This window comes from Sciurus vulgaris (assembly GCF_902686455.1).
Source record: "Sciurus vulgaris genome assembly, chromosome: 1".
In the NCBI taxonomy this organism is placed as follows: domain Eukaryota; kingdom Metazoa; phylum Chordata; class Mammalia; order Rodentia; family Sciuridae; genus Sciurus; species Sciurus vulgaris.
In genome coordinates this window covers 195,203,457-195,231,258 of record NC_136461.1, presented here as the reverse complement: position 1 = coordinate 195,231,258, position 27,802 = coordinate 195,203,457, and the positions used below count along the sequence as shown (strand labels likewise).

General features: G+C 39.6%; 1 protein-coding gene across 2 annotated transcripts; it reads left to right on the top strand.

The window, feature by feature from the left end:
* The first annotated feature begins 345 nt into the window (after positions 1-345).
* Positions 346-26,344, top strand: DERL1 (derlin 1). Of its 2 annotated transcripts, none has more exons than XR_013763655.1 (8): positions 346-889; positions 11,825-11,936; positions 15,457-15,521; positions 16,862-16,888; positions 17,492-17,705; positions 18,864-18,916; positions 20,464-20,574; positions 24,121-24,254. XR_013763655.1 is itself a non-coding variant. In XM_079138806.1 (8 exons), exons 1-8 carry the CDS (start codon positions 737-739, stop codon positions 24,257-24,259), a joined length of 756 nt encoding a protein of 251 aa, XP_078994932.1. In that variant the 5' UTR covers positions 477-736; the 3' UTR covers positions 24,260-26,344. The 2 variants fall into 2 exon arrangements, 1 of the variants encoding a protein (XP_078994932.1); XM_079138806.1 differs by having other exon boundaries at positions 477-889; positions 17,492-17,587; positions 24,121-26,344.
* Positions 26,345-27,802: the final 1,458 nt, after the last annotated feature.

The window sequence follows — 27,802 nt, the reverse complement described above, 5'->3', positions numbered from 1 at the left end:
AAGACCATCTCCTGGGACCTGGCCATTCTCCTACTAAGTAGCCATTTCTCCTCCCAATCCTCCACCCTCACTCTGTCACACTACCTCATCCTCCTATTTTATTTTCCTTATCCTGCTCCGAAATAATCTTAATCCATTATTCATTTATTATCTATGCTCATAAAAATGTAAGCTCCATTAGAAACGATACCACGACAGCGCTGACAGCTACAGAACGCGATGTCTAAAACCCTGCCTGAGAGCATTTATTTGTCCAGTGAGTGAACAAACGAGGACCTGGTCACTTCTTTTTCCTCCTGCCCCTTTAAATACCCTCCCGGCTCACCCACTAGGATTACAACTCTGGCGAGAACTAGGTTAAGGGCATTCGGCCTCTCCATTGGTTGGAGCATTTGCCGTTGCTTCTGGCAACCACTGTTTTCTCCCAGTCGTGTGATCGCCGGGCCCCGCCCCGGAAGGCCGAGCCGTGGCTCTGCCGGAAAATCGGCGCTCGCCCTTTAAGCCGCGGGACGTCTGATCACGTGACCCGCGGCGCCGGAAGGGGAAGTTTCGTCTCAGAACGCTGCCTCGCTCGTCCGAATTCGGTGGCGCCACGTCCGCCGGTCTCCGCCTTCTGCACCGCGGCTTCGGCGGCTTCCGCCTCGACACCTTCCACTCGCCGAGCCGGCCGCGTAGTGAGGGGGCCCGTACGGACAGACCCGTGGCTGTGCGCATCCTGGCGACCTGAGAGGCGAAGATGTCGGACATCGGGGACTGGTTCAGGAGCATCCCGATCATCACGCGCTACTGGTTCGCTGCCACCGTCGCGGTCCCCTTGGTCGGCAAACTCGGCCTCATCAGCCCAGCCTACTTCTTCCTCTGGCCCGAAGCCTTCCTCTATCGTTTCCAGGTACTGGCCGGCGTCAGGAGTGGACTACAGGCCCCAGGCGGCCCCGCGGGGGCGGGGCCGGCGGCGGCGTGTGTGTGCGCGCGGGGCCTGGTGGGATTTGTAGTGCGTCGGGCTCCAGCGGTTTAGGGTGGGGTCCGGTGGGCCCCGGGAGGCCCTAGGGCCAGAGCGAGGACCTGGGTAGTTGGACACGGGGGTTAACCTGATGGAAAAGGACTAACTTCACCCATAGAGTAAGCTAGCGCTTCCCACGCTCCGCACTCAGTGAAGGAAGCAATGCGAAGTTAAGTCAATGATAGTTGTCAGCCTATTATTGAATGGCTGATTATCAGACAGGATTCACCTGGTGCAGTACCCTTTTACCTACTTCAGTCACCCACGTGGTGTCCGCTTAATCTGTAGTGTTCTCTTGACCAACTTATAGCTGAGTTGTTTTCATGATAGTGGAGTTTTTCTTTCCCTCTGTAGAAGTGTATTAAGGTCGGAGACAGACAGTGAGTTTATTTATGTACATTACCCCCAGGTCCTGACTTAGAATCTTGCATGTAGTAAATCAGCGTATGAAGGAATGAATAGAGAGTAATTTGCTTCAGAAATGGAAGACCTTGTTATTTTCTAAGCATGAAGGGAAGCAATCTAGAATATCATTCCTGGTAAGAGAATGTCAGTTTCCTGGAGGTTATCTGTATTCACTGGATTCTGTGATTTAAAACTTCAATTAGTGGCAATTAAGATTTCAAGATCTGACATTAATTCTAACAACACTCTGTTGCCTTCCTCCTCACTGGGTATTATTTCTTAGTCTCCTTTACTACTTTTTCATTTTGATGACTTTTAAATGTTGGAATGTACCACAGGGATCAGATATAGTACCTCTCCTATACTCACCTCCCACTGCAGCCAGGTGATTTCATTCAGCCTCATGGCTTTAAATACTTTATATAAGCAGAACTATCAAATACAACTATGCTATAAGTATCTTCGTTCCAGATGTGACTTTTGATTTCCAGATTTGTACATCCATTAGACTTCTGAAAATCACCATTTGGATGACTGTTAGACATCTCAGTCAAACTGAAGGTCTCCAAAACCAAATCTTCATTTTCCCTTTGCCTTAAGTACATAAACTCTGTAAGTGAAGGAGCTCAAGCTAATAGTTGTGTAGTGATCCCTCTTTTTCTCTCATACCCCACAATGTGTCAAAAATCCAATTGATTCTACCTTAAATATATATCCAGAATACAACCCCCCCCCCCTTTTTTTCTTTTGCAAGCCATTATCTTTCCAGCCTTGGTCCTTTCAGTCTTCTTTCTTTGGACAGTTAGAGTAGTTATTTTAAAACTTAAGTAATATCCTGTGAGCCTGTCCAGAATCCTCCCCAAAAACTTCTTATTGGATGAGTAAAATCCAAGTCTTTTCACTGACCTGTAGGCCCTCCATTGCCTCTCTGACCTCATCTCCTGCTACTCAGCAACACCTGTGCATTAGGTTCCATGATGAGATCCTACAGTTTCTTCAGCATCTAACTAGAGTCTTCCTCATTGCCTTTGCAGGTGGTATTTCTGTGCTTGAGGAAGATAACCATGGCTCACTTGTTTGGTTCCTTAATCTTTCAGGTCTCTCCCCAAATGTCATCGTATCAGCAAGGCCTTCTGTGATTGCCTAATGTAAAATAGTACCCTTCCTTCTCTCCATCTCCCTTACCCTTATTTTTCTTGCTACATATTGAAACTAGAGTTTGAGACAAAACTCAATTTTCCCATTTGGCTGGTGGGTGGGGTCTGTGTAAGCTGCAGGCCTCTGCAGCTGAGAAAGCAAACCTAAGTGTCAGCAGCAAATCAAGGTGCTATGAAGAGCCAGATCTCTGTCTTGTCTACTACTGTCTTTGTCACCTGGAATAGTGCCTAGCACATTGCAGGTGCTTATGTGCTGGTTAATTCATGGGAACAATTAGATGCTTGCTATGTGCTGGACCCTGGGAATGCAATAGTGAATAAAACAGAAAAGGTTCCTGCTCCCATGAAGAAAATAGTGGGAGAGACATGTGTTGAAGAGTGTGTAATATCGGATGAACTATTGCTGAAAAGTCTCAGAAGACATATGAAGAATGTCTTTGGGTAGATCTGGGTCTGGATACTGCCTTCCAGAAAGAAGGAATAATAAGTTGAAAGTCTTTGGGACAGGAACTAGAAACATAAAGAACCCTGGTTAGCTAATACAGTCATATGGGTGAGGATTGGTAGATAAAGACGAGGAGATGGCTAGGGGTGAATGCTGGAAAGCAAAGATGGGAAGATAGATTGGGGCTAGATAATAAAGGATCTTTTAGGTCATGTTAAGAGCTTTAAACTTTATTTATTATTATTATTATTATTATTATTTTTTTTTTTTTTTCAGAGCTGGGCATCAAAACCAGGCCTTTTGCGTGGTAGGCAAGGGCTCTATCATTGAATTTTATTTTGAGGGCACTATGAAGCCTGGGAGCCAGTTAAACAAAGGACTTACAGATTGACTTGATTGCCCTGTGGAGTGGACTTGATGTGTGGGAAAGGGCTAGATAATGGGATCAGAGAGAAATGAAAGGAGGCAAGAGCAGTGGTGGTTAGGACTAGGGTGGCTACAAAGGTAGAAAGTGGATAGATTCAGCAGTTGGAATGGACAGGATCACCACTAAGTGGATGGTTGAAAGAGAACTCAGAGATATCATTTTCTCAGGAGCAACTGAGTGGTTGATGCAGCCTTAACAGATATTGGGAATATTTGGGAGGCGCAGGTTTGGTGGGAAGTATGGTTGAATGATTATGTTTTGGTTGTTGTAAGTTTTGAGATGCTTTTCAGGCACCCAAGCGAACATGTGCCGTAGGCAGTTGCTTAGAAAAACATTGTTCTAGAGTACAACCAGTATTGCATACTGCTATGTTGGCAGAGTGCATGTTGTGCACTTTGGTGTCATGTTGGGTAATGTGCACGTGTGGGGAGTAGTGGTTGTATGTCATTTTCTGGCCAAAACTGCCTCTTTGACCCTTGTTGCAAAATTTTGTTGACTTATATAGTAAGATTAGTAAAATATTTGAAAAAAACCTTTCTAGCTGGGTGTGATGATGCATGCCTCTAATCCCAGCTACTTATGAGACTGAGGCAGGAGGATCACAAGTTCTAGGCCAGCCTGGGCAACTAAGGGAGACTGTCTCAAAAGAAAAGGGGGAAAAAAAATGGGGGTATAACTTGGTGTTAGACCACTTGCCTAGCATATGCTCCCGGGTGTGTACAAACACACACACACACACACACTCACACACTCACTCACTCACTCACTCACTCACTCACTCACTCACTCACTCACTCTCACTCTCTCACTCTCACTCCTTCCTAATAGACTGCAGGTGTATAATGTTAAAAGTGGTGAACTGATTTGAGAGTTGTTATTCATGCCACACTTTCCATAATTTCCCATCACCCTTGGATTGTTTCTCCCAGGCTTGTTATCCTGAGACTGGGATAACAAGCAGGCAGGTCAGTGCTCTGACTGCCCAGGTGTGGAAGGATCAGCAGCAGATAAGTTTTGCTTTCTGCTTCTCTGACTCTTGCCCATTCTGAACTAGTTCAGCTTTCAGACCCATGTGGAAGAATGATTGCAGTGGAGGAAAATCTGCATGGGGTGGCTGCTGTTGACGGACAGTGTGATGTGGTTTCAGAGTTTGAGGCTCGCTTTTTCCTTAGAAACTGAATATTTAACAACTTAAAAGTTGGGGGATGATTGATTTAGAATTATGCATTTGTGTTGGAAGCGATGAGTTATTTTTCCTCCTTATTTAAGTTTCCTCTGTATAGCTTGATGGTTTGGAACTCCAAAGTTTAAAATTATTTTGCTAGTTTGGATAGGTCAAAACAGGTGTGTGCCAAGACTCACTATATGGTTGTCTACAATTTCTCCCTATTTCTAGTCCCTCAGACTTATATTCATCAAATAGTTCACAGTGATGAAATGTCTTCATTATTGGTCCCTGATTACAAGAGAGATGACAGTTTCCTTCTGCTCTAGTGTTTTCTGAGATTAAATTCTCCCATAGCTGCCTGTGTTGTAATATTTCTTCATTTCTTTGGGTATTACCCCCTTGTGTCTATTGTCTTTTCCATGTGTTATCTCACTCCTACAGTCATCCTGACATAAGTGTTAACCCCTTTCATAGACAATCGCAGTTTCAGTTCTCTTTCAGTGAGTTGAAGATAGAACTCAGTTGTCTTACTTAACTACTTTGCTGAATAGCTACCAAAAGATAATTAAGTGTTTAGCAAAACATTTTGGAAGGTGATTTCTTCCAAAGTAGTTATAGCAAATTGTTCTTCCTTTTTTATTAGAACAGAAAGACCAAAGGGTTTCAGGTCACTGACCTTCAAAGCCCTCCATTGCCTGCTCAGCTCCTTACTACTGTGTGCCCTTGGATAAGTTATTTATCCTGTCTGACCTTCAATGTCTTTACCTAAAAGTGGGATAATACATAATATATTAACTCTTTTCTAAGACTCCATTGATTATGTGATGCTTTATCATTTTAGTACAGCTTTTCTGGGAGGGAGTAGGAATTACATTAAATGACTATATTAATTGTAAGACATCTCTTTTTTTTTTTTTTTTCTGTGCTGGGGATTGAACCCAGGGCCTTGTGCTTGCAAAGCAGGCACTCTACCGACTGAGCTATCTCCCCAGCCCTTGTAAGACATCTTAATTTCAGAAACACAAAAACAGGTACTTTCAAGGCGAGGACATAGATATGTTTTTCATGCCTCTGTTAAATAGAACACATAGGAAAATGTTTGTAAAATGTCAGTACATAGTCTGATAAGTAGGCTACTCAAAAATAGTTGCCTGTTTTACTCATCAGCTGATAATGATCTTTTGCCTTACTCCCTTTCTTCATGGATAGTAAGACTCTAGTTTGAATTTGTAATTGAAATAGAAATGTAACTCCTGGATTATTATCCTTTTTTTTTTTTGGTCCCTTAAAAAGCATCCCAACTTGTAATCTGAAAAATGTGAACTCTGAATTTTTCTATTTTGTTTCCAGGGATAAGAAATGATGCCAAGTCTGTGATTCTTTGCTTGTATCATCACATTTAACCCAATGACTGCAACCCTAGCAGGTTGATTTAAGAATATTTGGGAGAGAGAGACATTTCATATATAACTGGAAGGAGAATGAATTTTGACTATAGGCTGAGAATGGAAGTAACTTCAAGGTTTGAATTTAAAACTGCAGTGGTTAGTGTTTTTGGTATGAAGAGTTTGAAATCTGCCCTTAAGGTTTTGTCCACATGGTCTGTAGATAAGGTTGCCCATTAGATCATGACTTAGGTGTTTACTTCATTGTTACAGTATGCAAACATGAAAGTGTATATTTATAGCTTGAGTTTTCAGGAACTTAATACATGTATTTATCCAGCATCCATATCGTGAGCAGAATGTTATCAGTACCCTGAAACCTCACTTTTTCTCCCTTCTGGTACTAACCCTTCAAGGATCACTACTGTCTTGACTTTTGATACAAACATAGATTGTTTTTATCAAGATTTGTACTTTCTATAATGGGAAATAAACTGTGTAGTCTTGGGTCAAGCTTCATTTACAAATGGTGTGTTGGAGAGTCACCTGTATTGGTTGCATGTGGTTCTAGGGACTCATTCTCATTATTCCAGTGTGTGAATATAATTTATTTACACATTCTACTGTTAATGGATCTTTGAAGTAGGTTCCAGTTTGGGCTTTTATGAGCTGTGCCGCCTTGAACATTCTAGTATGTCTTTGTGAACATAGATAATTCTTGGTGAACATAGGCATGCTTTTCTGTTAAATACATGTTTAAAAGTAGAATTGATGCTTGCTAATAGCCTTTTTAAAGCCCTAAATTGATTTTGAGTGCCTTTCATTAAAAAAAAAAAAAAAAAAAAAAAAAAAAAAAAAGAAAGAAAGAAAGAAAAAGAAATAAAAAAATGGAAGGGGTCTTTTCTTGCTTACCTACTTTGTTTTAAAAAAGAATGCCACAGTTTGCTAACATCAGCATTTGGCACACAGGTTCTTGTAATCTTGTCTTGCTTGGTGACCTGTGTAGACTTTCTTAACCTCAAACTGTCCTCTTTAAAGTTCAGAAAAATATTTGCTTTACATACTTTTTTTTTTAAAAAAAAAAGACCCACTCTGGACTCTGGATGGCATTTGTCATTATCTTAGCAGATTATTTGGAAAATTTTAATACAGGCATGGCTCAAATTATAATTTTAAAGTAATACAAAAACAATATTAAGTCTAAGTCTTTTAGATCAATGAAAGCCAAGTATAACTCAAGGGTAAGCTTAATGAACAGGGAAGAGAAATATGAGGTATTTTGACAGACACTGATTTCTAAAGAACAGGTGCACACAGTGGCTAAAAATAGTGTTGTGTCATCAGCATTAGAGAAAACGTAGTCAGAAAAAAACTTAAGATTTCTTTTCTAAATTCAGGCCTTGAGTAACTTACAGGAATGTGGGGGTAGCTTAAATGTGAATTTGTAAAACCCAGGTCAGTGGGCGTCTCCTAAAAGATGTGATAGTAACACACCCACGCATACTTTTTTTTTTTTTTTTTTTTTTTAAACAAGGCACCATTTTAATCTGCTTTCTTAATTCCAGCCTTTTACAAACTCTAAGATAGGAAGGCAGGAGTCACAGGACAAATGTCACTGGGTAGATGATGAAAGCCAGTTTGCAGATCCAGACTCTCACGGTCCCATAGGCCAGAACTTGCTTCTTGTCTTTATTCAGTGCTTTTCATAAACAGGGAGATTGAATAGGTTTACTCTCAGTTCATTTCAGGATTATACCAGTTTAATGGTACTGAAAATTTTTACTAATTATAATTATGCCTCATTATATTATGTCTTTTATGAGAAACATTGCAAAAAAATAGGGGTTTAGTGTCACAAAGTCTGAAGTCATACTTGGACAGAATACTAGCTCTACCAAAAACCATTAAGGCAGGGCAAGTATTAATACATAATTCTCCTTTTACGGATGGAAATTGAGTCTGAAAAATGGTAACTTGTCTGCAGAAACTTAAATTCAGGTCTTATCTGTAGTGGTCTGTTCATTAAACTATACTGTTTATAAAGTTGTCATCAAGTTTTAAGTGAATTTTAACCTATTTTGTTTACTGGTTTAATACAGGGTTTTTGGAAAGTCCCTTTTTGGGTATGTACAGTGCATTTTCCCCCACAGGAAATTAAACCCTGAGGATTGCTTTCCTGTACTTGGAAAATGGGACTTCCCAGTTCTGTTCTGGCCAGGCCCCATAACTGATATCCTCCATTCCATACACACTCGAATTGTTAGTGGTGTCTTTTCATTTATTGTGGTCTTGCAGTTTTGTGGGATTTTGTACCAAGACCAAATTTTCCCTTACTCACGCCAGGTCTTGCTTCTTTTGACATGGTAGTATGCCATGAGACACACAGCTTTCAAGCCAAAAGCCAGCATCTTGCTGACATGTTGAAAAGTCTAGGAAGGCCATCTATTTCACCGTTACCTAATATTGTTCTGGAGGTACTAGCCAGTGAATTAAACAGGAATGAAGAAAGACAAAATTTTATTTATGGATGGTGTTGAGTGCTTGGAAAACCTGGCTTAATTTTCAAGTATTACAGCTTTAGGGGTTGGGTATAAAAGGAGGTGGAGATAGCTTTATGGAAAACTAAAAGTTATGAAAGAATTCTTGGCTGGGAATTTTTTTTAGAGCATTATTGTTATACACAGTAGTTGGGTTTAACTACTTTGATAAAGTCATACATGCTAAGAATTTTATTTAATTCCGCATTCCCCCATTTTCCTCCTTTTCCATCCCCCCATTCTCCTTTCTCTACTGATCTTCCCTTCCTTCCTTGCTCCCTTTTTTTGGGGTAGGGGATAACTGGGAATTTAACCCAGGGGCAATTTACCATTGAGCCACATCCCCAGCCCTTATTTTTTATTTTGAAATAAGGTCTCACTAAGTTGCTGAGGCTGGTCTTGAAATTGGCAATCCTACCTCAGCCTCCCAAGCTGCTGGGATTGCTGGCATGAGCCTCTGTGCCAGCCCTTTTGCTCCTTTATTGTTTTTGATTGGTACCTTCTACATAAACAGAAAGGTGACATTCCTGTTGGCACATTTGTATATGCATGTAACATGATTCTGTTTAATTCATTCCATATTTCTTCCCCTTTCTCATCCTTCCTCCCTCTCTCTTCTACTCCACTGATCTTGTTCCTAAGTATTTATGTTATCTGACCCCCCGCCCAACCATTGCCTTATTCCACTTAGCGTGATAGTCTCCATTTCCTGGCAAATTTGAAAATTTAATCAGTATCACATTGACATAATAAAGATGTTGGATGTAATTCATTTAGAAAAATAGTGAGACTAGCCAAGAGAAGTGGGACAGTTGTGGAAGAAAAGAGGGAGGGAGACTATTTAATTGTGTAACTTAATCAGATATTTAAAAACTTTATAAAACCAGAAATTAAAATAACTTGGTATAGGCATCAATTCCAAATTCAATAGTTTAAAACTAGACAATATAAAAAGGAGTAAATATTCAATGGGAATAGGTTTTTCAAATAATTGGAGAATGTTCGGGCTACTTTATAAGTGGGGGTGAGAAAACTGAGCTACAGTCTAGAAAAATTAGTTTGCTTTCTTCCTCATTCCTTAGATTTCTATGAAAATGCTGCAGTAAACCTACAAACATGTTTCTATCCTTGGGGTAAAAAGATTTTGTAAGCAAGATGTGTGATGGATACATTTGCTTACACATTAAAGTTTTGCCAGAATATAGCAAAAATACCATAAAAGCCTAAGTCTAATGGCAGATCAGAAAAGATTTGCAATAATGAGAAAGAAAAATTTCTATAATATACAAAGAACTGCAAATCCAGCAGAAAAATGGATAAGGAATATGCTAAAATTTTTTGGTTTTGTTTTTTGGTGGGATTGAACCCAGTGAAGCTCTACCAAGGAACTATATCCCCATCCCTTTTTATTTTTTACTTAGAGATAGGGTGTTTAATCAGATTTTTCACTGCTGTGAACAAAAGACTTAAGAACAATTAGAGCACCTGGCATGGTAGTGCATGCTTATAATCCCAGCGACTGAGACAGGAGGATCGAGAGTTCAAAGCCAGCCTCAGCAAATGTGAGGCGCTCAGCAACTCAGTGAGACCCCGTTTCTAAATAGAACACACAATAGGCTGGGGATGTGGCTCAATGGTGAGTGCCCCTGAGTTCAATCCCTGGTACCAAAAATAAAGATAAAAAAAAGAACAATTAGAGTGCCTGGCATGGTGGTGCACACCTGTGATCCCTGCTGCTCTGGAGGCTGAAACAGGATGATTTCAAGGTCACAACTTATCAAGCAACTTATCAAGGCCCTCAGCAACTCATTGAGACCCTGTCTCTAAATAAAATTTATATTAAAAAAGGGGATGTGGATGTGGTTAAGTGCCCCTGGGTTCAGTCCCTGGTATCAAAAGGGGGGGAAAAAAAAAGAACAATTAGAGAATGAAAAGTTTATTTTAAGGCTCAAGTTTGAGAGGTATCAATCTATTGATGGCTGACTCTAATGCTTTGGGCTCAGTGTGTCTCATTAAGTCCCCAAGACTGGCCTTGAATTTGTGATCCTTCCACTTTAGCCTCCTGAGTAGCTGGGATTGCAAGTGTGCACTACCATGTCCAGTCTAAAATTTTTTAAATCATGAAAAGGTACTTAATTTTTCTTATAAAGCAAAAATTAATTTTCAGATTTGTGAATATAAAATTACTAAATGGTGAGTATGTGGGAGAAGACAGGCATTCATCTGCATTTTAGAAGGAAGTATAAATTGATTAAACACTTCTGTAGGCATTTGGCAATATCTACCAAAATAAATGCATATGTCTGTTGATCTAGCAGATTGATTCACAGAAATTTATCCTGTATGTATGTGTATAAAAAGGACAGACAAGAATATTCATTGTGGCAATTTAACAGTTTAAATGAAGTTTGGATATACACATAAGAGAAATACTGTGAAGCCAATAGAAATATTTTGTCAAGGAAATGAAACAAGGTATAAAACAGTGCAGTATGAAGTAGGATGAAGGATGAATAATAGTAACATACACAAAAAGACTGATCAGTTGTTAATAGAATGGCACATTCTATATATGGGACACCAGGTATTTTTTGTTTTGAGAAGTAATGTTTTTTTGTCACATTGTATGTTTAGCACATTGGCCTGAATAAAGAAATTCCTGTACTGCTTTTAACTTTTGAATATGACATTTTTTTTTGGACCGTATGTCATCCTAGTATATTCTTTTCCTAAATAGAGGTACTGTTGGAAAGGAAGTTCTTGTAACCCACTCCGCCTCCATTGACTGGAGATTGAACCCAGGAGCGCTCTACCACTACTGCTGAGCTACATCTCTAGCCCCTTTTATTTCTTAATTCAAGACAGGCTTTCCCCATGTTCCTGAGGCTCATCTTAAACTTGTGAATTTTTGTTTTTCCTGCCTTAGCCAACTGAGTTTTGGGATTATTACAGTTGTGTGCCGCCACACCTGGCAGTAATTCATTTTTGACCTTGGCTGCCTTATATACCTGATTTCAGTAAGACTAGCCATATGCTTCTGTGTTTTTTTTTTTTTTTTTTTCCAACTCGTTTAGAAATGTTATTGCTTATTTTATGATGTCATACAATTGATTTGCAAATTGATATGTTTGTAATTGATATGAACTTTTCTTCAGTTGTTTTCTTGAATTGTATTGATAGAATCATCACTATGGTAGTTCTTATTGAGGAAAATACTTTACAAGGGTTAATTTTATTTAATTAAAGAAAATTAAACCAGCTTAGAGAAACTAACAGCTGTGTTTATTTTCATCTGGACAGATTTGGAGGCCAGTCACTGCCACCTTTTATTTTCCTGTGGGTCCAGGAACTGGATTTCTTTATTTGGTCAATTTGTATTTCTTATATCAGTATTCTACACGGCTTGAAGCAGGTATGTTATCCATAGTTGTTTTAAGTATTGTTTCTTTCTTATTTACTAACCCTGTATTTACTTGGAGGAGTTTTGAGGGCAGTTAGCATCACATAAAGAGATGGCGTAGTGATAGTACATGCTCACTGACGGTGCCAAGACTGGATCACACAGTTAGATCATCTGATTTTTAGTCTTCACAAAATCATGAGGTACAAAGTAGCTTCACCATTTTATATATTAAAAAAAGTTAAGATCAGAAGTTTGCATACCGTACTCATCTCCTTAGTGTAGATTAAAACTTTTATTTAAAAATTCAAGCATGTACAAAATAGAGCAAAAAGTCATTGAGATCAAATTCATATGACACAAAATGCATTTTACCATTTTAAAGTGTACAGCTGAGTGATGTTGAGTATATTTATAGTGTTCTCTGTCACCACAGTTAAGTTTCAGCACATTTTCCTAACCCTCCCCACTCAAAACCCAACGCAGTTGCTCTTCACTCCCTGCTTCCTCCCAGCCTCTAGCCACAACTGGTCTACTTTCCACACACATTTGCCTGTTTGGAACATTTCATATGGCCTTTTGTGACTCACCTCTTTCATTTAGCATGTCTTTTAAGATTCATCCATGTTGCATTGTGTCAATGTGAACCCATTTGACCATCACCCACCTAACAGTTTTCTCATAGCAAGTCTTACTTTATCTGTATCAATAACTACTTCCCCTTTGGAACAAAACACCAGGCATGGTATCATTTGATTTGTAAATATTTCAGTATTTACCTCTGAATTGTAAGAACTTAAAGAAAATCCTAATGTTTTTTTTGTTTTTTATTTTTGGCACCAGGGATTGTTCCCAGGGGCACTTCGCCACTGAGCCTTTTTTATTTTTTATTCTGAGGCAGGGTCTCGGTTGGCAAGTCTGGCCTTGGACTTGTGATCCTTCTGCCTCAGCTTCTTGAATCACTGGGATTACAGGCAGTTGGTGCCTGGCAAATATATGCCTTCCAAATATACCTAATTTATTTTTTTAGTTGTCAATGGACCTTTTTAATTTTATTTATTTATATGTGGTACTGAGTATCGAACCCAGGGCCTCACACATGCCAGGCAAGTGCTCAACCACTGAGCCACAACTCCAACCCCTAATTTTTAATATTATTCTACCTGAATAACATTTAAAATACTTCTGTGGATTAGTAGACCCTAGTCCTTTTTTTTTTTTTCTCCATAGTCTTGTTTGTTTTGATTCTTAGAAATTGTTCCCTAAGCACAGTATTGGAGCATTTTGAAATGTTCAGCTGAGAGTTTTTTTTTTTTTAAATTAATAGCTTCATCAAGATACATAGTTACCCCTCTATTCTACACCCTTGGTTTTAACCATAGATTGAACATTTTTTGAAAAAAAATTGAGTCTGCATAGAAATTTCTTTGTCATTATTTCCTAAACAATGTAGTGTAATAACTGTTTGTACAGTGTTTACATTGTATTGAGTACTGTAACTAATCTGGAAATGATTTCAAGTACATGTGTACAGGCTATATGCAATTAGTATATACCATTTAATATAAGGAATTTGAAGATTTGCAGATTTTGGTATTGGAGAGAGGTCCTAGAACCAATCCCCCACGTATAGCTAGGGGAGACTAATTCCCATACCACACAATTCATCCAGTAAAGTGTATAACTCAAAGGATTTTAGTATTCTCTTGGTTGTACAATCATTATCATAATCGTTTTTTAGTGGTACTGGAGAACTACATTGAACTACACTCTCAGCTCTTTTTAAATTTTGAGACAGGATCTTGCTGAGTTGCCCAGGCTGGCCTCAAACTTGCAATCTTCCCGCCTCAGCCTCCCAAGTAGCTTTGAGGCAGGTGCCACTATGCCCAACTCATAATCAACTTTACAATATTCTTGCAAATGGGATCATTATGAGGTCTTTTGTGACTGGCTTCTTTCACTATTTTTAAGGTTCTTCCGTGTAATATGTTGTAGGAGTTCATTCCTTTATAGATAATAATACATTTTGTTTATCTGTTCATCAGTTGATGGACATTTGGCTTGGATTCATTTTTTGCTTATTTAGAATAATGCTGCTATGAACAGTAGTGTAGAGAGGAATTTTTTAGATTGTCTGTTTAACCTCTTATTTCATGAACAACAAAACAGTGGCTTGAGACATGTCCCAGAAGTCACAAAGTTATTTGTGATAGGATAGGTAGGAATGGAACCCAGGTTTACTTACTCCCCATTTTCTTTTCACAGCCTCAGGTTAGTTGTTTTGTTTGGTTCGGGGGTGGGGGTTACTAGGGATTGAACTCAGGGGCACTTGACCAGTGAGCCACATCCCCAGCCCTATTTTGTATTTAGAGACAGGGTCTCACTGAGTTGCTTAGCACCTCACTTTTGCTGAGGCCGACTTCGAACTCGTTCCTCCTGCCTCAGCCTCCCGAGCTACTGGGATTACAGGCATGCACCACTGCGCACGGCTCGTTAGTCTTTTGAGAAAGTGTTTGCCACTTGTGTATTTTTCTGCCTGGCTAAATTGGTTAAGTATATAGCAATGTTGGCTTATTTATGAGGTTTCTGATTTGAACTACAAGTCTGCAATTTGAGACCAGTTAATTGTAAATTCTCACTTGTAAATATGCCAAATAACATAGTACTACAGTTGGTGTGATTATAGTATCTTAACTACTCAATCTAAAGAATTCTTTAATCACAAAGCAAAACTACATCAAAGAAGTGTAGCTATTACTAAAATTCAGAAATTTTAGTAGAATCTCAGCTCTGATTTATCACAGTGATTCTCTAGCATGAAACCTCATTAACACTGGCTGAAGTGTGCCTTTGAGGTAACAAAGGGAAATAAAAGAGAGTGGAAGAGACCTGCTAGAAACCTGTTTTCTTTTAGATATATTCATTTCGTTTTCTAACACTTTTTAAGTGTTTTTTTTTTTTTTTTTTTTTTTTTTTTTAAACATAACTGGTAGAATGTTGAGGGGAAGGAAAGGTAAGTTTTGAGATCAAGTGACCTTAGTCACTTGCGTTTCGTTTCTCTCCTCTGATTAGGAGCCATCATTAGAAGGAATGGGCTGTTGGTTATTCTGCCCAGTAATAAAACACAGCCTGGTTAATGGTGCAGTGATAAGAACAGTGAACTGTAGTTAGACTTCACTCAGTTTCCAGCAGCCCATGTGACTTTGATCACATGACTTTATTTCCTCATCTGTAAGAAGAGGGTCTTAGGTCCTTCCGGCACACCTCACAGATGCAGAATGAAGAAGTCAGGCCATAGACAGGTTGGCTCTCACTTGGTATTCCTTTCTCCCTCATGTCATTTTCCCATTTTGGAATATAAGTTCTGTGAAGACAGAGACTGAATCTTCCCAGTACCCAAACTGCTGCTGGACAAGTGGTGTATGTGTCTAATAATACTAGTAATAATAATAGTAGTAGGCTGCCAATGTAGTTGTGTTTAAGTGTTTCCCTCTGTTCTCAACCCTGACATTTGGCTTATTTTCATTTCTAGGAGCATTTGATGGGAGGCCGGCAGACTATTTATTCATGCTTCTCTTTAACTGGATTTGCATCGTGGTATCCTTTAGTGTGATTTTGGGCCAGAAATTAACCTTTTTTTTTTTCGGGTCTTGAGAAATAGCATTCTATAAAAATTTTAAACTACATACTTTTTGCATCTTTGTTTACTACAGTTAATAATTAAGATTAATTAAAGTTCTTCTAAAAAACAGGCAAATCATTTAGCCCTTGAGTGATGCATTCTCTTGACAGTGCGATTGTGGGGTTTTTCCACATTTGGTTGAGTTTTATTACCGTTCCTCCTCCTTGTTCCCAGTTCTCTGTGTTCTCATGGGTGACAGCTTGTTGACTGGAGCACAAAGAGATTCCGTGCCATGAGACAGCTTTTGAAATCGGTGGTTCTTATCAGAAAATTAATTTGCAACAGCAGTGTTTTCTGACTCCATTGCTGTCCTTTTGGGGTCCTAAACAGTAATTTAGTACCTCTATAAAGTACCCTGCTCTGGTCACAGTCCGTTTCTGCTTTATATCAACCACAGATGTCAGCACCCTTCCAACTCTGAGGCTTTTACAGATGGTAAGAGTAGCAGAAGGGACTTGATGGCTCAAGTCCTGGGCAGAGTTGGTGAGCTCACAGTTGCCCTTGGGCTCAGCCTCCGTTTAAACTTGGCCAAGAGCCAGAAGATGTAGGACTTTGAATCCCTTTCCTCTCCTTTAAGGGAATGAAAAAAAAAAAAGTGGTTTTGGACTTCACCATGCTTTAGAGCCCTGAGTGTGAGTAGAATCATTATTTGTCTCAGATGCATAGGCATTTCCATCCTCTACTTGAAGGGATGATGCTTAAAACAGAGGCAAGGCACAGAAGAGACACCAGGTGACTAAGTCATGTTGAGGCTATTAACTTCTATCTCTCCTTGAAGTATAGTCTTATGGAATATTCATGATGAAGATTATTTGAACCTTTGTGTTCTCAGATGTTTTATTTAACCCATTAAGTCCCAAATTTTCAATTCTATGAACATAACAAATATTCAGATATTATTTCAAAGTTAACGTAAGTGGTATATTTGTTGCTCAATTTGTTTTATAGGTGTTCCACATCAGGATTGATGGCACAAAATGGGTTAAGTAGTCCGAATGACAAAAAAGCTTTTTTTAAAAAAAATATTTTGTTTTAGATGTAGGTGGGCACAATACCTTTATTTTATTTTTTTTATGTGGTGCTGAGGATTGAACCCAAGGCCTCACACATGCTAGGTGAGCACTCTACCACTGAGCCACAATTTTCTTCAGAACATAGGAATGAAGTGAACTTTTAAATGGGGGAAAATAACCAGCTCAGTCTTGATAGGTACAGAAAACTTTCTTATATCTGATCTTTAACTTTATAAACAAAGATTACTGGCTTAGCAATGGATATGCAGGTAAGTGTCCCTTTAACTAACTATTTACTCTTTTATCTAACTATTTACCCTTTTATCTATTTGGACTTACTCTTAAGAGCCTTTGACAAATTAGAATTAATATGAACTGTGTGGTTGATCATGATTTTGAACTTATAAAACAATGATACCTGTTTTATTTTGAAGATATTAGGTTGGCTAAACTTTGAAGTCTCCTATATGAGTTACTGAAATTATTGGTTTTTTTTTTTTTTGCTTATTTTCTTTCATATTATGTTTGCACAGTGAGAATAATGGTTATCCAGTATTTTCTAGGCATGTGTGAGGGTTTCTATTTTTAAAAAATTGAGATTATATGGTAATTAAACTTTTTTCAAATAACAGCTTGACTGATACTTCTGAGTCTAAAATATATAATTGCGTTGTATTTTACTGTAGGATTTTGTAGCATTTATTCTGTGAGAAATAATAGGATTGATTTGATCGATTTGATCAGTTTAACATTCTTTTGCTTTTTGAATACATGTGAGAAGTTTTTCGGCGGGGAGGAGTAAAAAGCATAGTAGATGTGCATTCTGTAAGTGCTCCTGGAGCCTAGTTTTTAAATGTTGACTTCTTTTGCAGTTGCTGATGATTCCTCTGATCATGTCAGTACTTTATGTCTGGGCCCAGCTGAACAGAGACATGATTGTATCATTTTGGTTTGGAACACGATTTAAGGTACTTTACCTTAGTTGGAAAAACTTCCTTTTCATTTGTCTTTGCAGAAATCTCTTCAGCCAAGAGATGTACTTTCTGACTCGTCCAGAAGAGGTCACTGCAGAGCAGTATACCATAGGCAAGCCCCTTTCTCCCCTCAGTAGCCCAGCTCTCAGCCAACCCAGAGTCCCTTGCTGACTGTTGTTGCCTCCCCATCCCCTCTGTACCTCAGGCTGCTCAGGGATATGTCACTGAGTGATCTCGTGTGTGTGTGTGTGTGTGTGTGTGTGTGTGTGTTTTGGAAGGAAAGCTACCAAGTGAAATCCTACCATTTAAGATCTCTTCTTATCACTCCCTCACTCTTGTTATATGCTTAGTACTTTAGCGAAAACAGATTGGTTTTTTTTTTGCCTCCGGACATTTTCCTTTGTACCAGTTCTCACAATGTTCCACCTATAACATCTTTTTGATACACTTATGTAAATCCTACCCATATGGGACTGAGCATATTTTTTGTCTCCTGCCTGCAATTAGTCTTGGCCTTGGACTTTTGCAGTGGATTATAGTCCTATTTTAGAGTTTACCTCAAAGTTGCCTTAAAGTTATTTATGTATAACCCTCCCTTTTCTAGTTTGTGGAGTTCCTTGCAATGCCCCTAACCTTTGGCATGAGGTCTTGAATTTGGTAAGGGGCTCATATGTTTAATTTATCTGGAGAACTGTCACTTGGGAACATATTAGTTCAAGATATCAATGTATAATGAGATAAAAATTCAAAATAATTATAGCAGTTTTATTGGTTGGAATCTTAGTGTGTTCTGTTGTGGACTGTGTTTTTAGTAGCATGCAAAGGATACTTGTCTACTTGTTAAAAATTTTTTTCTTAGTTATTGATGGACCTTTATTTTATTAATTTATTTATATGTGGTACTGAGAATTGAACCCAGTACTTCACACACACAAACGCTAGGCAAGGACTCTACCACTGAGCCACAGTCCCAGCCTGGATACTTGTCTACTTTCTGAAACTCTTTGTTAATATTAATTCAGAAGGTCAGGGATTGCATCTATGGGCAACAAACTCTGACTTTCCAGTTACAAGAATTCAAATAAGTCTCATTTTCAATAGGAAGTTTTAAGTACAGTAGGAATGATGTTAAATTGATGTGAGAAATTTTGCAGTGACCTTCCAAAGGATTTATTAAAGCCCTTATGAGTATGTCCCTCCCATTTCAGTCCCCATAGCAGCTTATCCTCCTCAGGTGTGGCTGTTCATGTTTATATATATTTTTTCCTAGGCCTGTTATTTACCGTGGGTTATACTTGGATTCAACTATATCATTGGAGGCTCGTAAGTGATATTGGATTTATTTGATTGGAAACTGACCCTTGGGAAACTTCCATTCATCTTTATCTTTCTTCTAATCTTTATAAAATCTTAAAAGAATCTCAATATTGATGTCTTATAACATTTTGATGTAATTGGTTAAATTGTAGAATTTTAGTACATTGAACATTGGGTGGTTGTAATTTTGTTAGCTTATCATTAGACAGTGTCTTATATGTTTGTTTGAATAAATATGCATTTTTGAATGCATATTTATCCAGACTGAGCAAATGTAGAACTAATTTGTGTCTGAGATGACTCCTCTAGGAGCTATCCATAGAAATTCTATGTCTTTTTATTCTTAAGGCATTTCCTGAATGCCTGGGAATTGCTCACTGTCACAGAAGTGCAGATTCTCAGATGAGAAGTAGTTTTTGTAAGTGGTTTGATGGTACAGAAGTTTAGGCCAAGCAGAGTCAGATATCAAGGTACAACTGTCTCCCATTGAACCTAGGGGTACTTTACCACTGAACTATATCCCCAGCTCTTTTTATATTTTTTATTTTGAGACAGGATCTCACTAAGTTGCTTAAGGGCCTTACTGAATAATACCCAATTCACTGATTGGGTATTATAGGTGTGCAACACTGCCCCAGGCAATCTCTCCCATTTCTAACACTACAAAATATTTTCTGAGAGTTTAATAGAATTTAAATGGTGGGAGTTCTCCATGTATCTGACACATTTGCTCTGTGTGATTCTGACTTCTAATTGGGAGAAGTGAATGAATTGAGCAACAGACTGTTCAGAGCATAACATGTTCTGAGCACGATAAAGCTATTCTCCCCCACCTGGAAGGGGAGAGTTGCAGAATGTTGCAGATACTGATTTGTACCTGAAGGAATCATGTTGCAGGTGAAGACAAAGAAAGATATGTAGTAGTAACAGTGGACCCAGGAAACCTTGGGGTGACCTCTGTATAAACCCTGGGAAACCTGGAGAAGAGCAATGATTATTTTAGGATGTAGGGTATAGTGCAGCTTCCCTAAGTCTCTGTGGCATCTTATACTCACGGATATAAAAGGCAAGAAAGAGGCAGTCATGAGGCAGTCATGACTCCTCTTGGATGAGAGAGTGGATGCTTATCAGCCATCTTGCTCTCACTCCCATGCTCCTTTCTTGGTACACTGTATTTGCCTGTGTTTTGCAGATATAATATTCATGAGTGAAATTGCTCGGAAGCTTGCTTTGCAGCCTTCCCAACTCCAGAGGCAGAAAGTAGCCAAGAAAGTATTTTGAGGAGAGGCTGAGGCTTGAAAGAGATGTCAGAGGGGCTGCTGGCCTAGAAGAGTAGCAGGCCATGTTGGTTCAGCAGCCTGATTTCCCCTCTCCCTCAGAATGCATTTGTCACTCGAGACTATAAAAGGCCTATTGTAGAGCTGTCACAGACTCCCAGGGCCTGTAGATGGGCTGCAGTGAAGGCGCTCTTCCTCTTGCTGTTGAAATTAGTTAAAACTTGGTACATCTCCCCTTATTGCTCAGATGTCTTTAATTTGACTCTCTGTTTGCAGGGTAATCAATGAGCTAATTGGAAATCTTGTTGGACATCTTTATTTCTTCCTGATGTTCAGATACCCAATGGACTTGGGAGGAAGAAATTTTCTATCCACACCTCAGTTTTTGTAAGTGTTTTCTCTTTCCCCATACCTCCTATTGAACAGTTGTACTACCTTTGTTCTCCCATGTCTTGAGAAAAGCTCTGTGGGAAGTTGGATTTACCTCCTTGTCCAATGGAGAAATGTCAGCCAATAAATGACTGTTTTAGTCAGCTTTTTTGTTGCTGTAATTAAAAGGGTCTGACCAGCACAATTACAGAGTAGGAAAGGTTTATTTGAGGGCTCATGGTTTCAGAAGTCTTAGTCCATTGGAGGCTGGCTCCATTCCTCAGGGCTCAAGGTGAGGTAGAACATCATGGTGGAAGAGGGTGGCAGAGGGAAGCAGCTCACATCATCAGGAAGCAGAGGGGGGTCTTCACTCTCCAGACACAAAATAAATACCCCATAGCCGCACCTAATTCCCATCTCCTCCAACCACACCCTACCACTTCAGTTAATCCCAACTGGGATTAATTCACTGGTTGGGTTAAGACTCTTACAACCCAATCATTTCTCCTCAGAACCTTCCTGCATTGTCTCACATGTGAGCTTTTGAGGGACACCTCACATCCAAACTATATCAATGACTTACCCTCTCACAGTCACAGGAAGCCAGGCATCGAAGTCATGGCTCATTCTCTTTTATGGTATCCCTAAAGGGACCACTAATGACTAGTCTGAGACATTATAGAAAGGAAATCTGCTCTGCTGAGAAGGCCAAGATACCTGATGCAGCTCCTGGGAGTGAAGCAGTGGGCAGGGGGTGGGAAGAGGAACAGGAGGACAGTGGAACTTGCCTTGAAGTATCAGTTCCACCCATGATTTCCACTGAGGAATGGAATAAGTTCTCTGGTGAGCAATTTTAAACTTTATTATGTTACATATTACAGAATAGAAAAAAGTTAGCACTATTGGAAGTTAAAATGAGATACTTGAAGTTTGTATAGTCGCAGTCCCTGAACTGTTTCTTCGCTCTCAGGATTGCCTGACGTGAGGAGGCCAGGGGCAACAGCTTTTGGGTTTGAATGTCATTCCCCTGGTATGCTAGTTTTGATATTGAAAAGTTACTTAATAAAACCCCCAAACTTCATTTTTTAAGTCTGTAAAGTGAGTGCTCTCCCTCTTCTCAGTACTAGATGAGTTAAGAAACACTGTTGGGAACACAGCATAGGTACTTAGTAAATAGAGCCATGTGCACTGTTTCTAACATTGGGGGTGGAGAGGATTTTGACGAGCCCAGAAGAGATGCTCACACACTTGAGCATGTAAGTAATGTGGCTGTTCTGTCAGTGAAGTAAAAGGCTGTTGAAGCAGGGACCAGTTAAATCACCATCTGGGTGTCACAGCCTGCCTGACAATCACGCCTAATCTCATGTCAGGGATATGCAGTAATAACTTGCATTTAAAAGCTTGAAAAAAGAAAACAACAACAACCTTTTGCATCTTGCTCATTTTAGTGTTTTACAATTCTGTCATTCTTTCAAGAGGTCTGTTGAGGTCAGCAAAACAGAAGTAGGTCTCCTCCCCTTCCCTTGTACAGATTAGGAATATGTTTGTGAAAGACTTTTTATTGTGAACATGCAGAAATACACAGAAACATGCAGTATTGTTGCTATGGGTTTTTGTTGTTGTTCTTTTTCCTTTAAGAGAAACTTCCTTCTCTCTGAGCCTTGGATTGCCTTCAGGCTAAAAAACAAATGACCAATCTGCTTTCTAATTATCAAAGGATATAATAGCAGCAGGTTTGGATTTCTGATCTAGGTTTATCACGTAGGATGGCAGATGCATTAATTAAAAAACTTGTACTTTGGGGGGCAGCCAGCAGTTATTTTACTTTAAATGGCCATACTCTGAATACAGTCTTATAGATATTTCTCAGTCATGGACAACAAAAAGTGTACAAGATTGTAAGGGCAAAATCAGTAGCACACTGTATCCTGCCTTCCACTTGAGCTTTCTTTCTTGGTGAAAGCCCTTCTGTTAATTTTTGCATAAAGATCAGATGACAAAATGTAGCTCCTTGCAAAAACAGTAACTGCTTTGAAATTACCATAAATTTTTGTTGATTATGTATAATTGGGTGTCTTTTTATACTAATTACTTGCATTTAATTTTACCACCGCTTAAGCAGTGGAGATGGCTTCCATATTGTTTTAGAGCGAGTGGCAAAGCAGACAGCCCTCACATTGCCTTTTTCAGGTGTTTAGTACATACTTTGGAGGAATATTATTGTATCAGATATTGCACATGTCGAGAACCCAGCACTTCGGAATGCACTTTGACTTAATGGTAAAATTTTACTTGTTTGAAAGGCAAGAGTTAAGTTGCTAAGATGAACAGTTTTTTGCATTCCACTCAGAAAAGCAGTTATATCTTTTATACATAGTTAATTCTGTGTGTAAAAGGAGTCACTGTGCTTTTGGGGAAGAACCATGAAGGCAGAGCCACCAGCTGCTGTCAGCAGGAGTCTGCAGTGTAGGAAGGAGTGAGTGCAGGGCGCCAGCTCTGGAGTCAGGCTGCCTGGGTTTGAATCCTGACTGTCACTTTCAAAGAATTTCACAGTCTTGCCCCAGTTTTCTCCTTTGTAAAGCAAGGCTGGTAGTAATGTTCTCTGCATAGGGTTGTGAAGACCAGGTGAATTTATAAACATGCAGTGCTTGGTGTAGGGTAACTGCTCCTTGAAGGATAAGGTCACCTAGTAGCTGCTGTAGTGTAAGGTTGTGCTTGGCACGTTTCTGTTGGGAGTTCGCCTGTCAGGGATTGCTGTGGCAGCCAACAGGACTTTAAACAGGGTAGCAGTTTGTACTCTCTGCCTTCAAGCAAAATTTACACATTAGGATCTGATAAGTAGAATAGGTTTAAGCATTCTCAGTTTACTAATAAAGGTAAGGATGGGAAATAATGAGAAAATGCTATTGAGCGTACGCTTCGGTTTGTTTTCTTAGCTGTTTGGTGACTTCTCATTTGTTAATTTGTAAAGTAAGAAGTCATCTAACCTTTTTGGACTTTTCCACCATCTGTAAGATGGGAAGAAGGTGGTTGGAGGACAGAGTGTGACTACTGCCCCAAAGCTGTCTTCCCATCTCTCTTGATGCATTCAGTTCAGCCGGGAGCATGGTGGACATGCTGTGCAGGGCTTAAACATGCAACCTGTGGATTTGTCCTTGGAAAGCGAATTAATTTTGTTCTTTGATCCAGTTAGATCCATATTTAGATATACCAAGATGCTATCAGTCATTCTTTCTGGTTGTTGGGCTTGTGGGTGTAATCTTTTTGTTTCCATACTGTTCTGCATGAATATTTTTATAGTCAGTAAAAGAAAAAAAATGTTTAGAGTGTGAATTTAACTGAAAGCTTGATAAAGTTAAGAAACATGAAAAACAAGTGCCATCTGTGGTCAGGGCCTTGAGCTAAGGGCTGAAAAAGCAAAGTTAAATAAGGCATTGTCCCTGGCCTCCTTTACCATACCAGATGCTATGGGAACACCCAGGAGAGGAGATGCGCTGAATGGTTGGGTACTCTGTGGAAGTGACTCTGTTCTCTCCTCTGCCTTTGTTTCCCCATCTCCTCCAGGTACCGCTGGCTGCCCAGCAGGAGAGGAGGAGTGTCAGGATTTGGTGTGCCCCCTGCTAGCATGAGGCGAGCTGCTGATCAGAATGGCGGAGGTGGGAGACACAACTGGGGCCAGGGCTTTCGACTTGGAGACCAGTGAAGGAGTGGCCTCTCGCCTGCCCACCAGCCGCTCCACTCAGGCGACGTTTCCTCCCGTTGCTGGGTGTGCTTAACAACTGAGTCTAGCTAATGCTGTTGGACCTGACCCACACTGAATGTAGTCTTTCAGTATGAGACAAAGTTTTTTAAATCCTGAAGGAAAATACAAGTGTTCCTCAAGTTTCATGATTCTCATTCAAGTCCTTACTGCTATGAAGAACAAATATCAACTGTGCAAATTTCAAAACTGACTATTTTTTGGTGTGTTTTCTTCCTTTTCTGTCTGAATAATGGGCTTTAGCGGTTCCCAATCTGCTGGCACTGAGTTTGGCATCTGGGGTGGGGTTACCAAACCCTGTCAAAAGGATTCTTGTCTCTTTCTTGCACACACACCTCCCTTCTATTCCCAAACCCCTAAAGTTGCAGCTAGAGGGGTTGCCCATAAAATGGTTCTGCCTTTGACAGACTCCTTATTTATTGACTTTGCCAACGCTTGACCACAAAGAACTTGTTCACGGTTATTTTCCCTCTTTGGTGGCAGAACCGTAATAATAGAAGACTGAAGCAGTAGATAAAGAGCTTTCTCAGCTTTGGGAATTGTGCCAACCTGACAGCCACTGCAACCATTAGCCACCTCTTCAGGTGTTCTTATGCAACACCACTGAGTCAGGATGGGCCCAGATTGCTATTAATGAGTATTGAGGCTTGTGACTAGGCAGTTTTCCTAATTAAGTGATCAAAACTTTAGTGGAGTTGCCTCTAACACAGGGGTTAAGTTTACACTTTGATGAACACAATCCCTTGTTTCCTCTGCAGAGCATATTGGCTTTGTGTACCCAGAGTCATTGGGTTGTTACATAGGGAGGTTTCAAATCACACTGGCCACAGGAGATGCTCCCTTTGAGAGGCTCCTGGGCATTGATTACATTTCATTCTCATTCTGGGTATATGTTCATTGAAGTGTGCCCTGTTAAAATTGTCTTTTTTTTTTCCCTTAGCCCTTTCTTCATCAAGTGTTGCAGTTAATTGTGAGAAAAGTGCAACTCTTCTGTATGTAAATCATTTTTTAAAGCACATCTAAGTGAATCACTCGTAATTCGAGGTGTAATGGCTTTAGACTCATTTGCATTTGAAGATCTTTATTATTTTGAGTCAGGAGTATACAGGCATTGTGAATCAGACCAGCTTGAAGACCCACAACTCCTTCGTAGGTGAGCTTTTTCCATCAGAGCTCGGCTCATCAACAATAAAGGTTTTCGTAGGCTGCGGCGTTCCAGTTTGTTTTTATTCTGAAAGCAGACAGCTAGGAGCATGGTGAGTGGCTGCCATATTTTGAGTCAGCTAAAAAGGTTTTGGACATTTTGATCAGTTTATGTTTAGGAAAAGCACCCTAAGAGTATGGCTCTTCTTCCCATTCCTCTTCTTATTAAACTGTGATGTGTGTTGTACTAGGAAATGGGAGTTTGAAAAAAGCTCCTCAGTTTTAATAAAGTTTGTGTGTACCTTTCCATATTTAATTTATATGACAAAGTAGTAGGTGGAGAGAGAGTCTGAACCCAAACTGTCATATGTCCTGCTGTTGACCTATGGCCACAATAAAATTTACTTGTAAAGTTTTAGAAGCCATTATTCCTGTTATGTTGCATGGACACTCACTGCAGGAGTGGAAACTCGTGTATGTATGATTCTGATGGTAAGTGAGCCAGGGGTTCTGTGCCCCCCATATCAACCTATTTGCCTGAGAGCAGTAGTTTTTTTTTTTTTTTTTTTTTTTTTAATTTTTTTTATAAAGGTCTGTAAGTTCTTAAGATCTTAAAACTCTTTGGTTGAAGGCAAAATGTTCTTTGAAAGAAATTCTATATCAAACATAGGAAGCTGATAATTTGATGGCCCTTGACTGAATTACCTGTCATTCTGGGATAATTTACTAAATATACTATCTGAGTTTTGACTTGGCAAGGTAAGACATGACAGTGGATTCTCTATGAATGGAAAAAAAAAATCCTTATTTTGTACAGACGGCATCCCTTTTTGTAACTAATCCTTTTTATTGGTATAAATTGTAAATTAAAATGTACAATTTGAAGGTTGTCTGTGTTAAGTTTCCATATCCCTTCTGTGCTATCTTTTTTAGACATTATGTAGTTGATGTCATCAATTTTCCATTGATGAGCATTTAGTTATTATCCAGTATTTTTTGTATCAGGGGGACACAGCAAATCCTTTGTACATGATTTTGTTCACATGTTGGAGAATGTCTGCATTAATTCCTGGAAGCACAATTCCCAGGTTTTTATTATAATGCAACAGAATGCTTCCAAATCCTAAGTCATACCTGATAAGGTATTTTTGTAGATTTCACACATGGTTCTGAGTCCCAAAGTCTATAGAACTGGTTTAATCCCAGAGTCCAGAAAGCAAATTCTGTGATATTCCTGAGCCCTTTTTGTCTTGGGGGTGAATCATCAAAGCCTCTATTCCTGACCTTGGGATACATTTAGGCGAGGATGGGGTGACAAGAGGAAGGGCTGTGCATCCTTCCTCTGATAACCCGGGAAATACCAGGACAATAGAAAGGAAAGATCCTGCTTATTTGGGAGGGCAGCACTTTGCCAGTATCGTGGTGTTCTGAACTACCTTTCGAATAACACTGATCTAATAATAGGCGGTGTTGCAATTGCCAACGTCTTCACTGCCAACTGTTTCTGAGCTCTTTACCCTTGTTTCCTTTTCAGTAGTGATTCAATGCTTTGAATAGCAAAGATTAACCTTTGGGAAAAGTTACTCCTTTCTTCCTCGACATTTAACTGGTAGCATCCTAGAAGCCTGGGCTAGCAGATGTGCTGGGAGTTTCCTTGTTTGCTCTCTGGAGTGGCTTGGGATTGGATGGGGTGATGCTGTGTCCTAGGATTCCTTCTGTGTGTGGTTTAAGTCCAGGGTGCTTTTTCACATGCTCCCCTTAGCTCACATCAATTCTGTTTTCACATCTTTTCAGTCTCCTTCACATTCAGTACAGAGGTGTGCTCCACTGTGAATAATTCAGGCCTTTAATCTGGTTTCCCAATATGGCTATAAGTGAGATTCACTTGGGACTTTGAAAATATTTTGTGTCATTTCTGTTCTACATGTTCTTAAAATTCCCAGTGATTCTGATGTTCAGCCAGGTTTGGGAACCGGTGTTTAAACCAAATTATGAAATAAGTATTAGGTCTCCATTTTCCAAATAAGAACTCAAGAGACACGAAGTCAACTTAAGATTGAGCAGTTAGAAGGTGCCAAAGACAAGATAGGGCTCAGACCCTGAATTTAGACATTTGTTGCTGCTTTTCAATTGAGGCCAAAGGAGATTCTTCTAGGATGTGCTCTGTCTTTAGGTGTGTTCTACTGGCGGATGGCTTGGCTCATTGTAGCTATTCATTTGTTGAGAAAGTGAACAAGTGTACAGTTTAACATGCTGCCAGAGTAGAAATAAGTTAAAACTTGGACAGAAGGAGCTTGAGTGAAAGATGCATGGGCATTTTCAGGCTGAGTCAGGGGCAGCTGT

What these genes read in the sequence shown, in the direction of transcription:
- DERL1 (XM_079138806.1), top strand. Translation starts at nt 737, where the DNA reads ATGTCGGACATCGGGGACTGGTTCAGGAGCATCCCGATCATCACGCGC. An exon ending in GGTTTGGAACACGATTTAAG is followed by an intron (nt 17,588 to 18,863) that starts GTACTTTACCTT and finishes ATTTTTTCCTAG; the next exon opens with GCCTGTTATTTACCGTGGGT. An exon ending in CTATCCACACCTCAGTTTTT is followed by an intron (nt 20,575 to 24,120) that starts GTAAGTGTTTTC and finishes CATCTCCTCCAG; the next exon opens with GTACCGCTGGCTGCCCAGCA.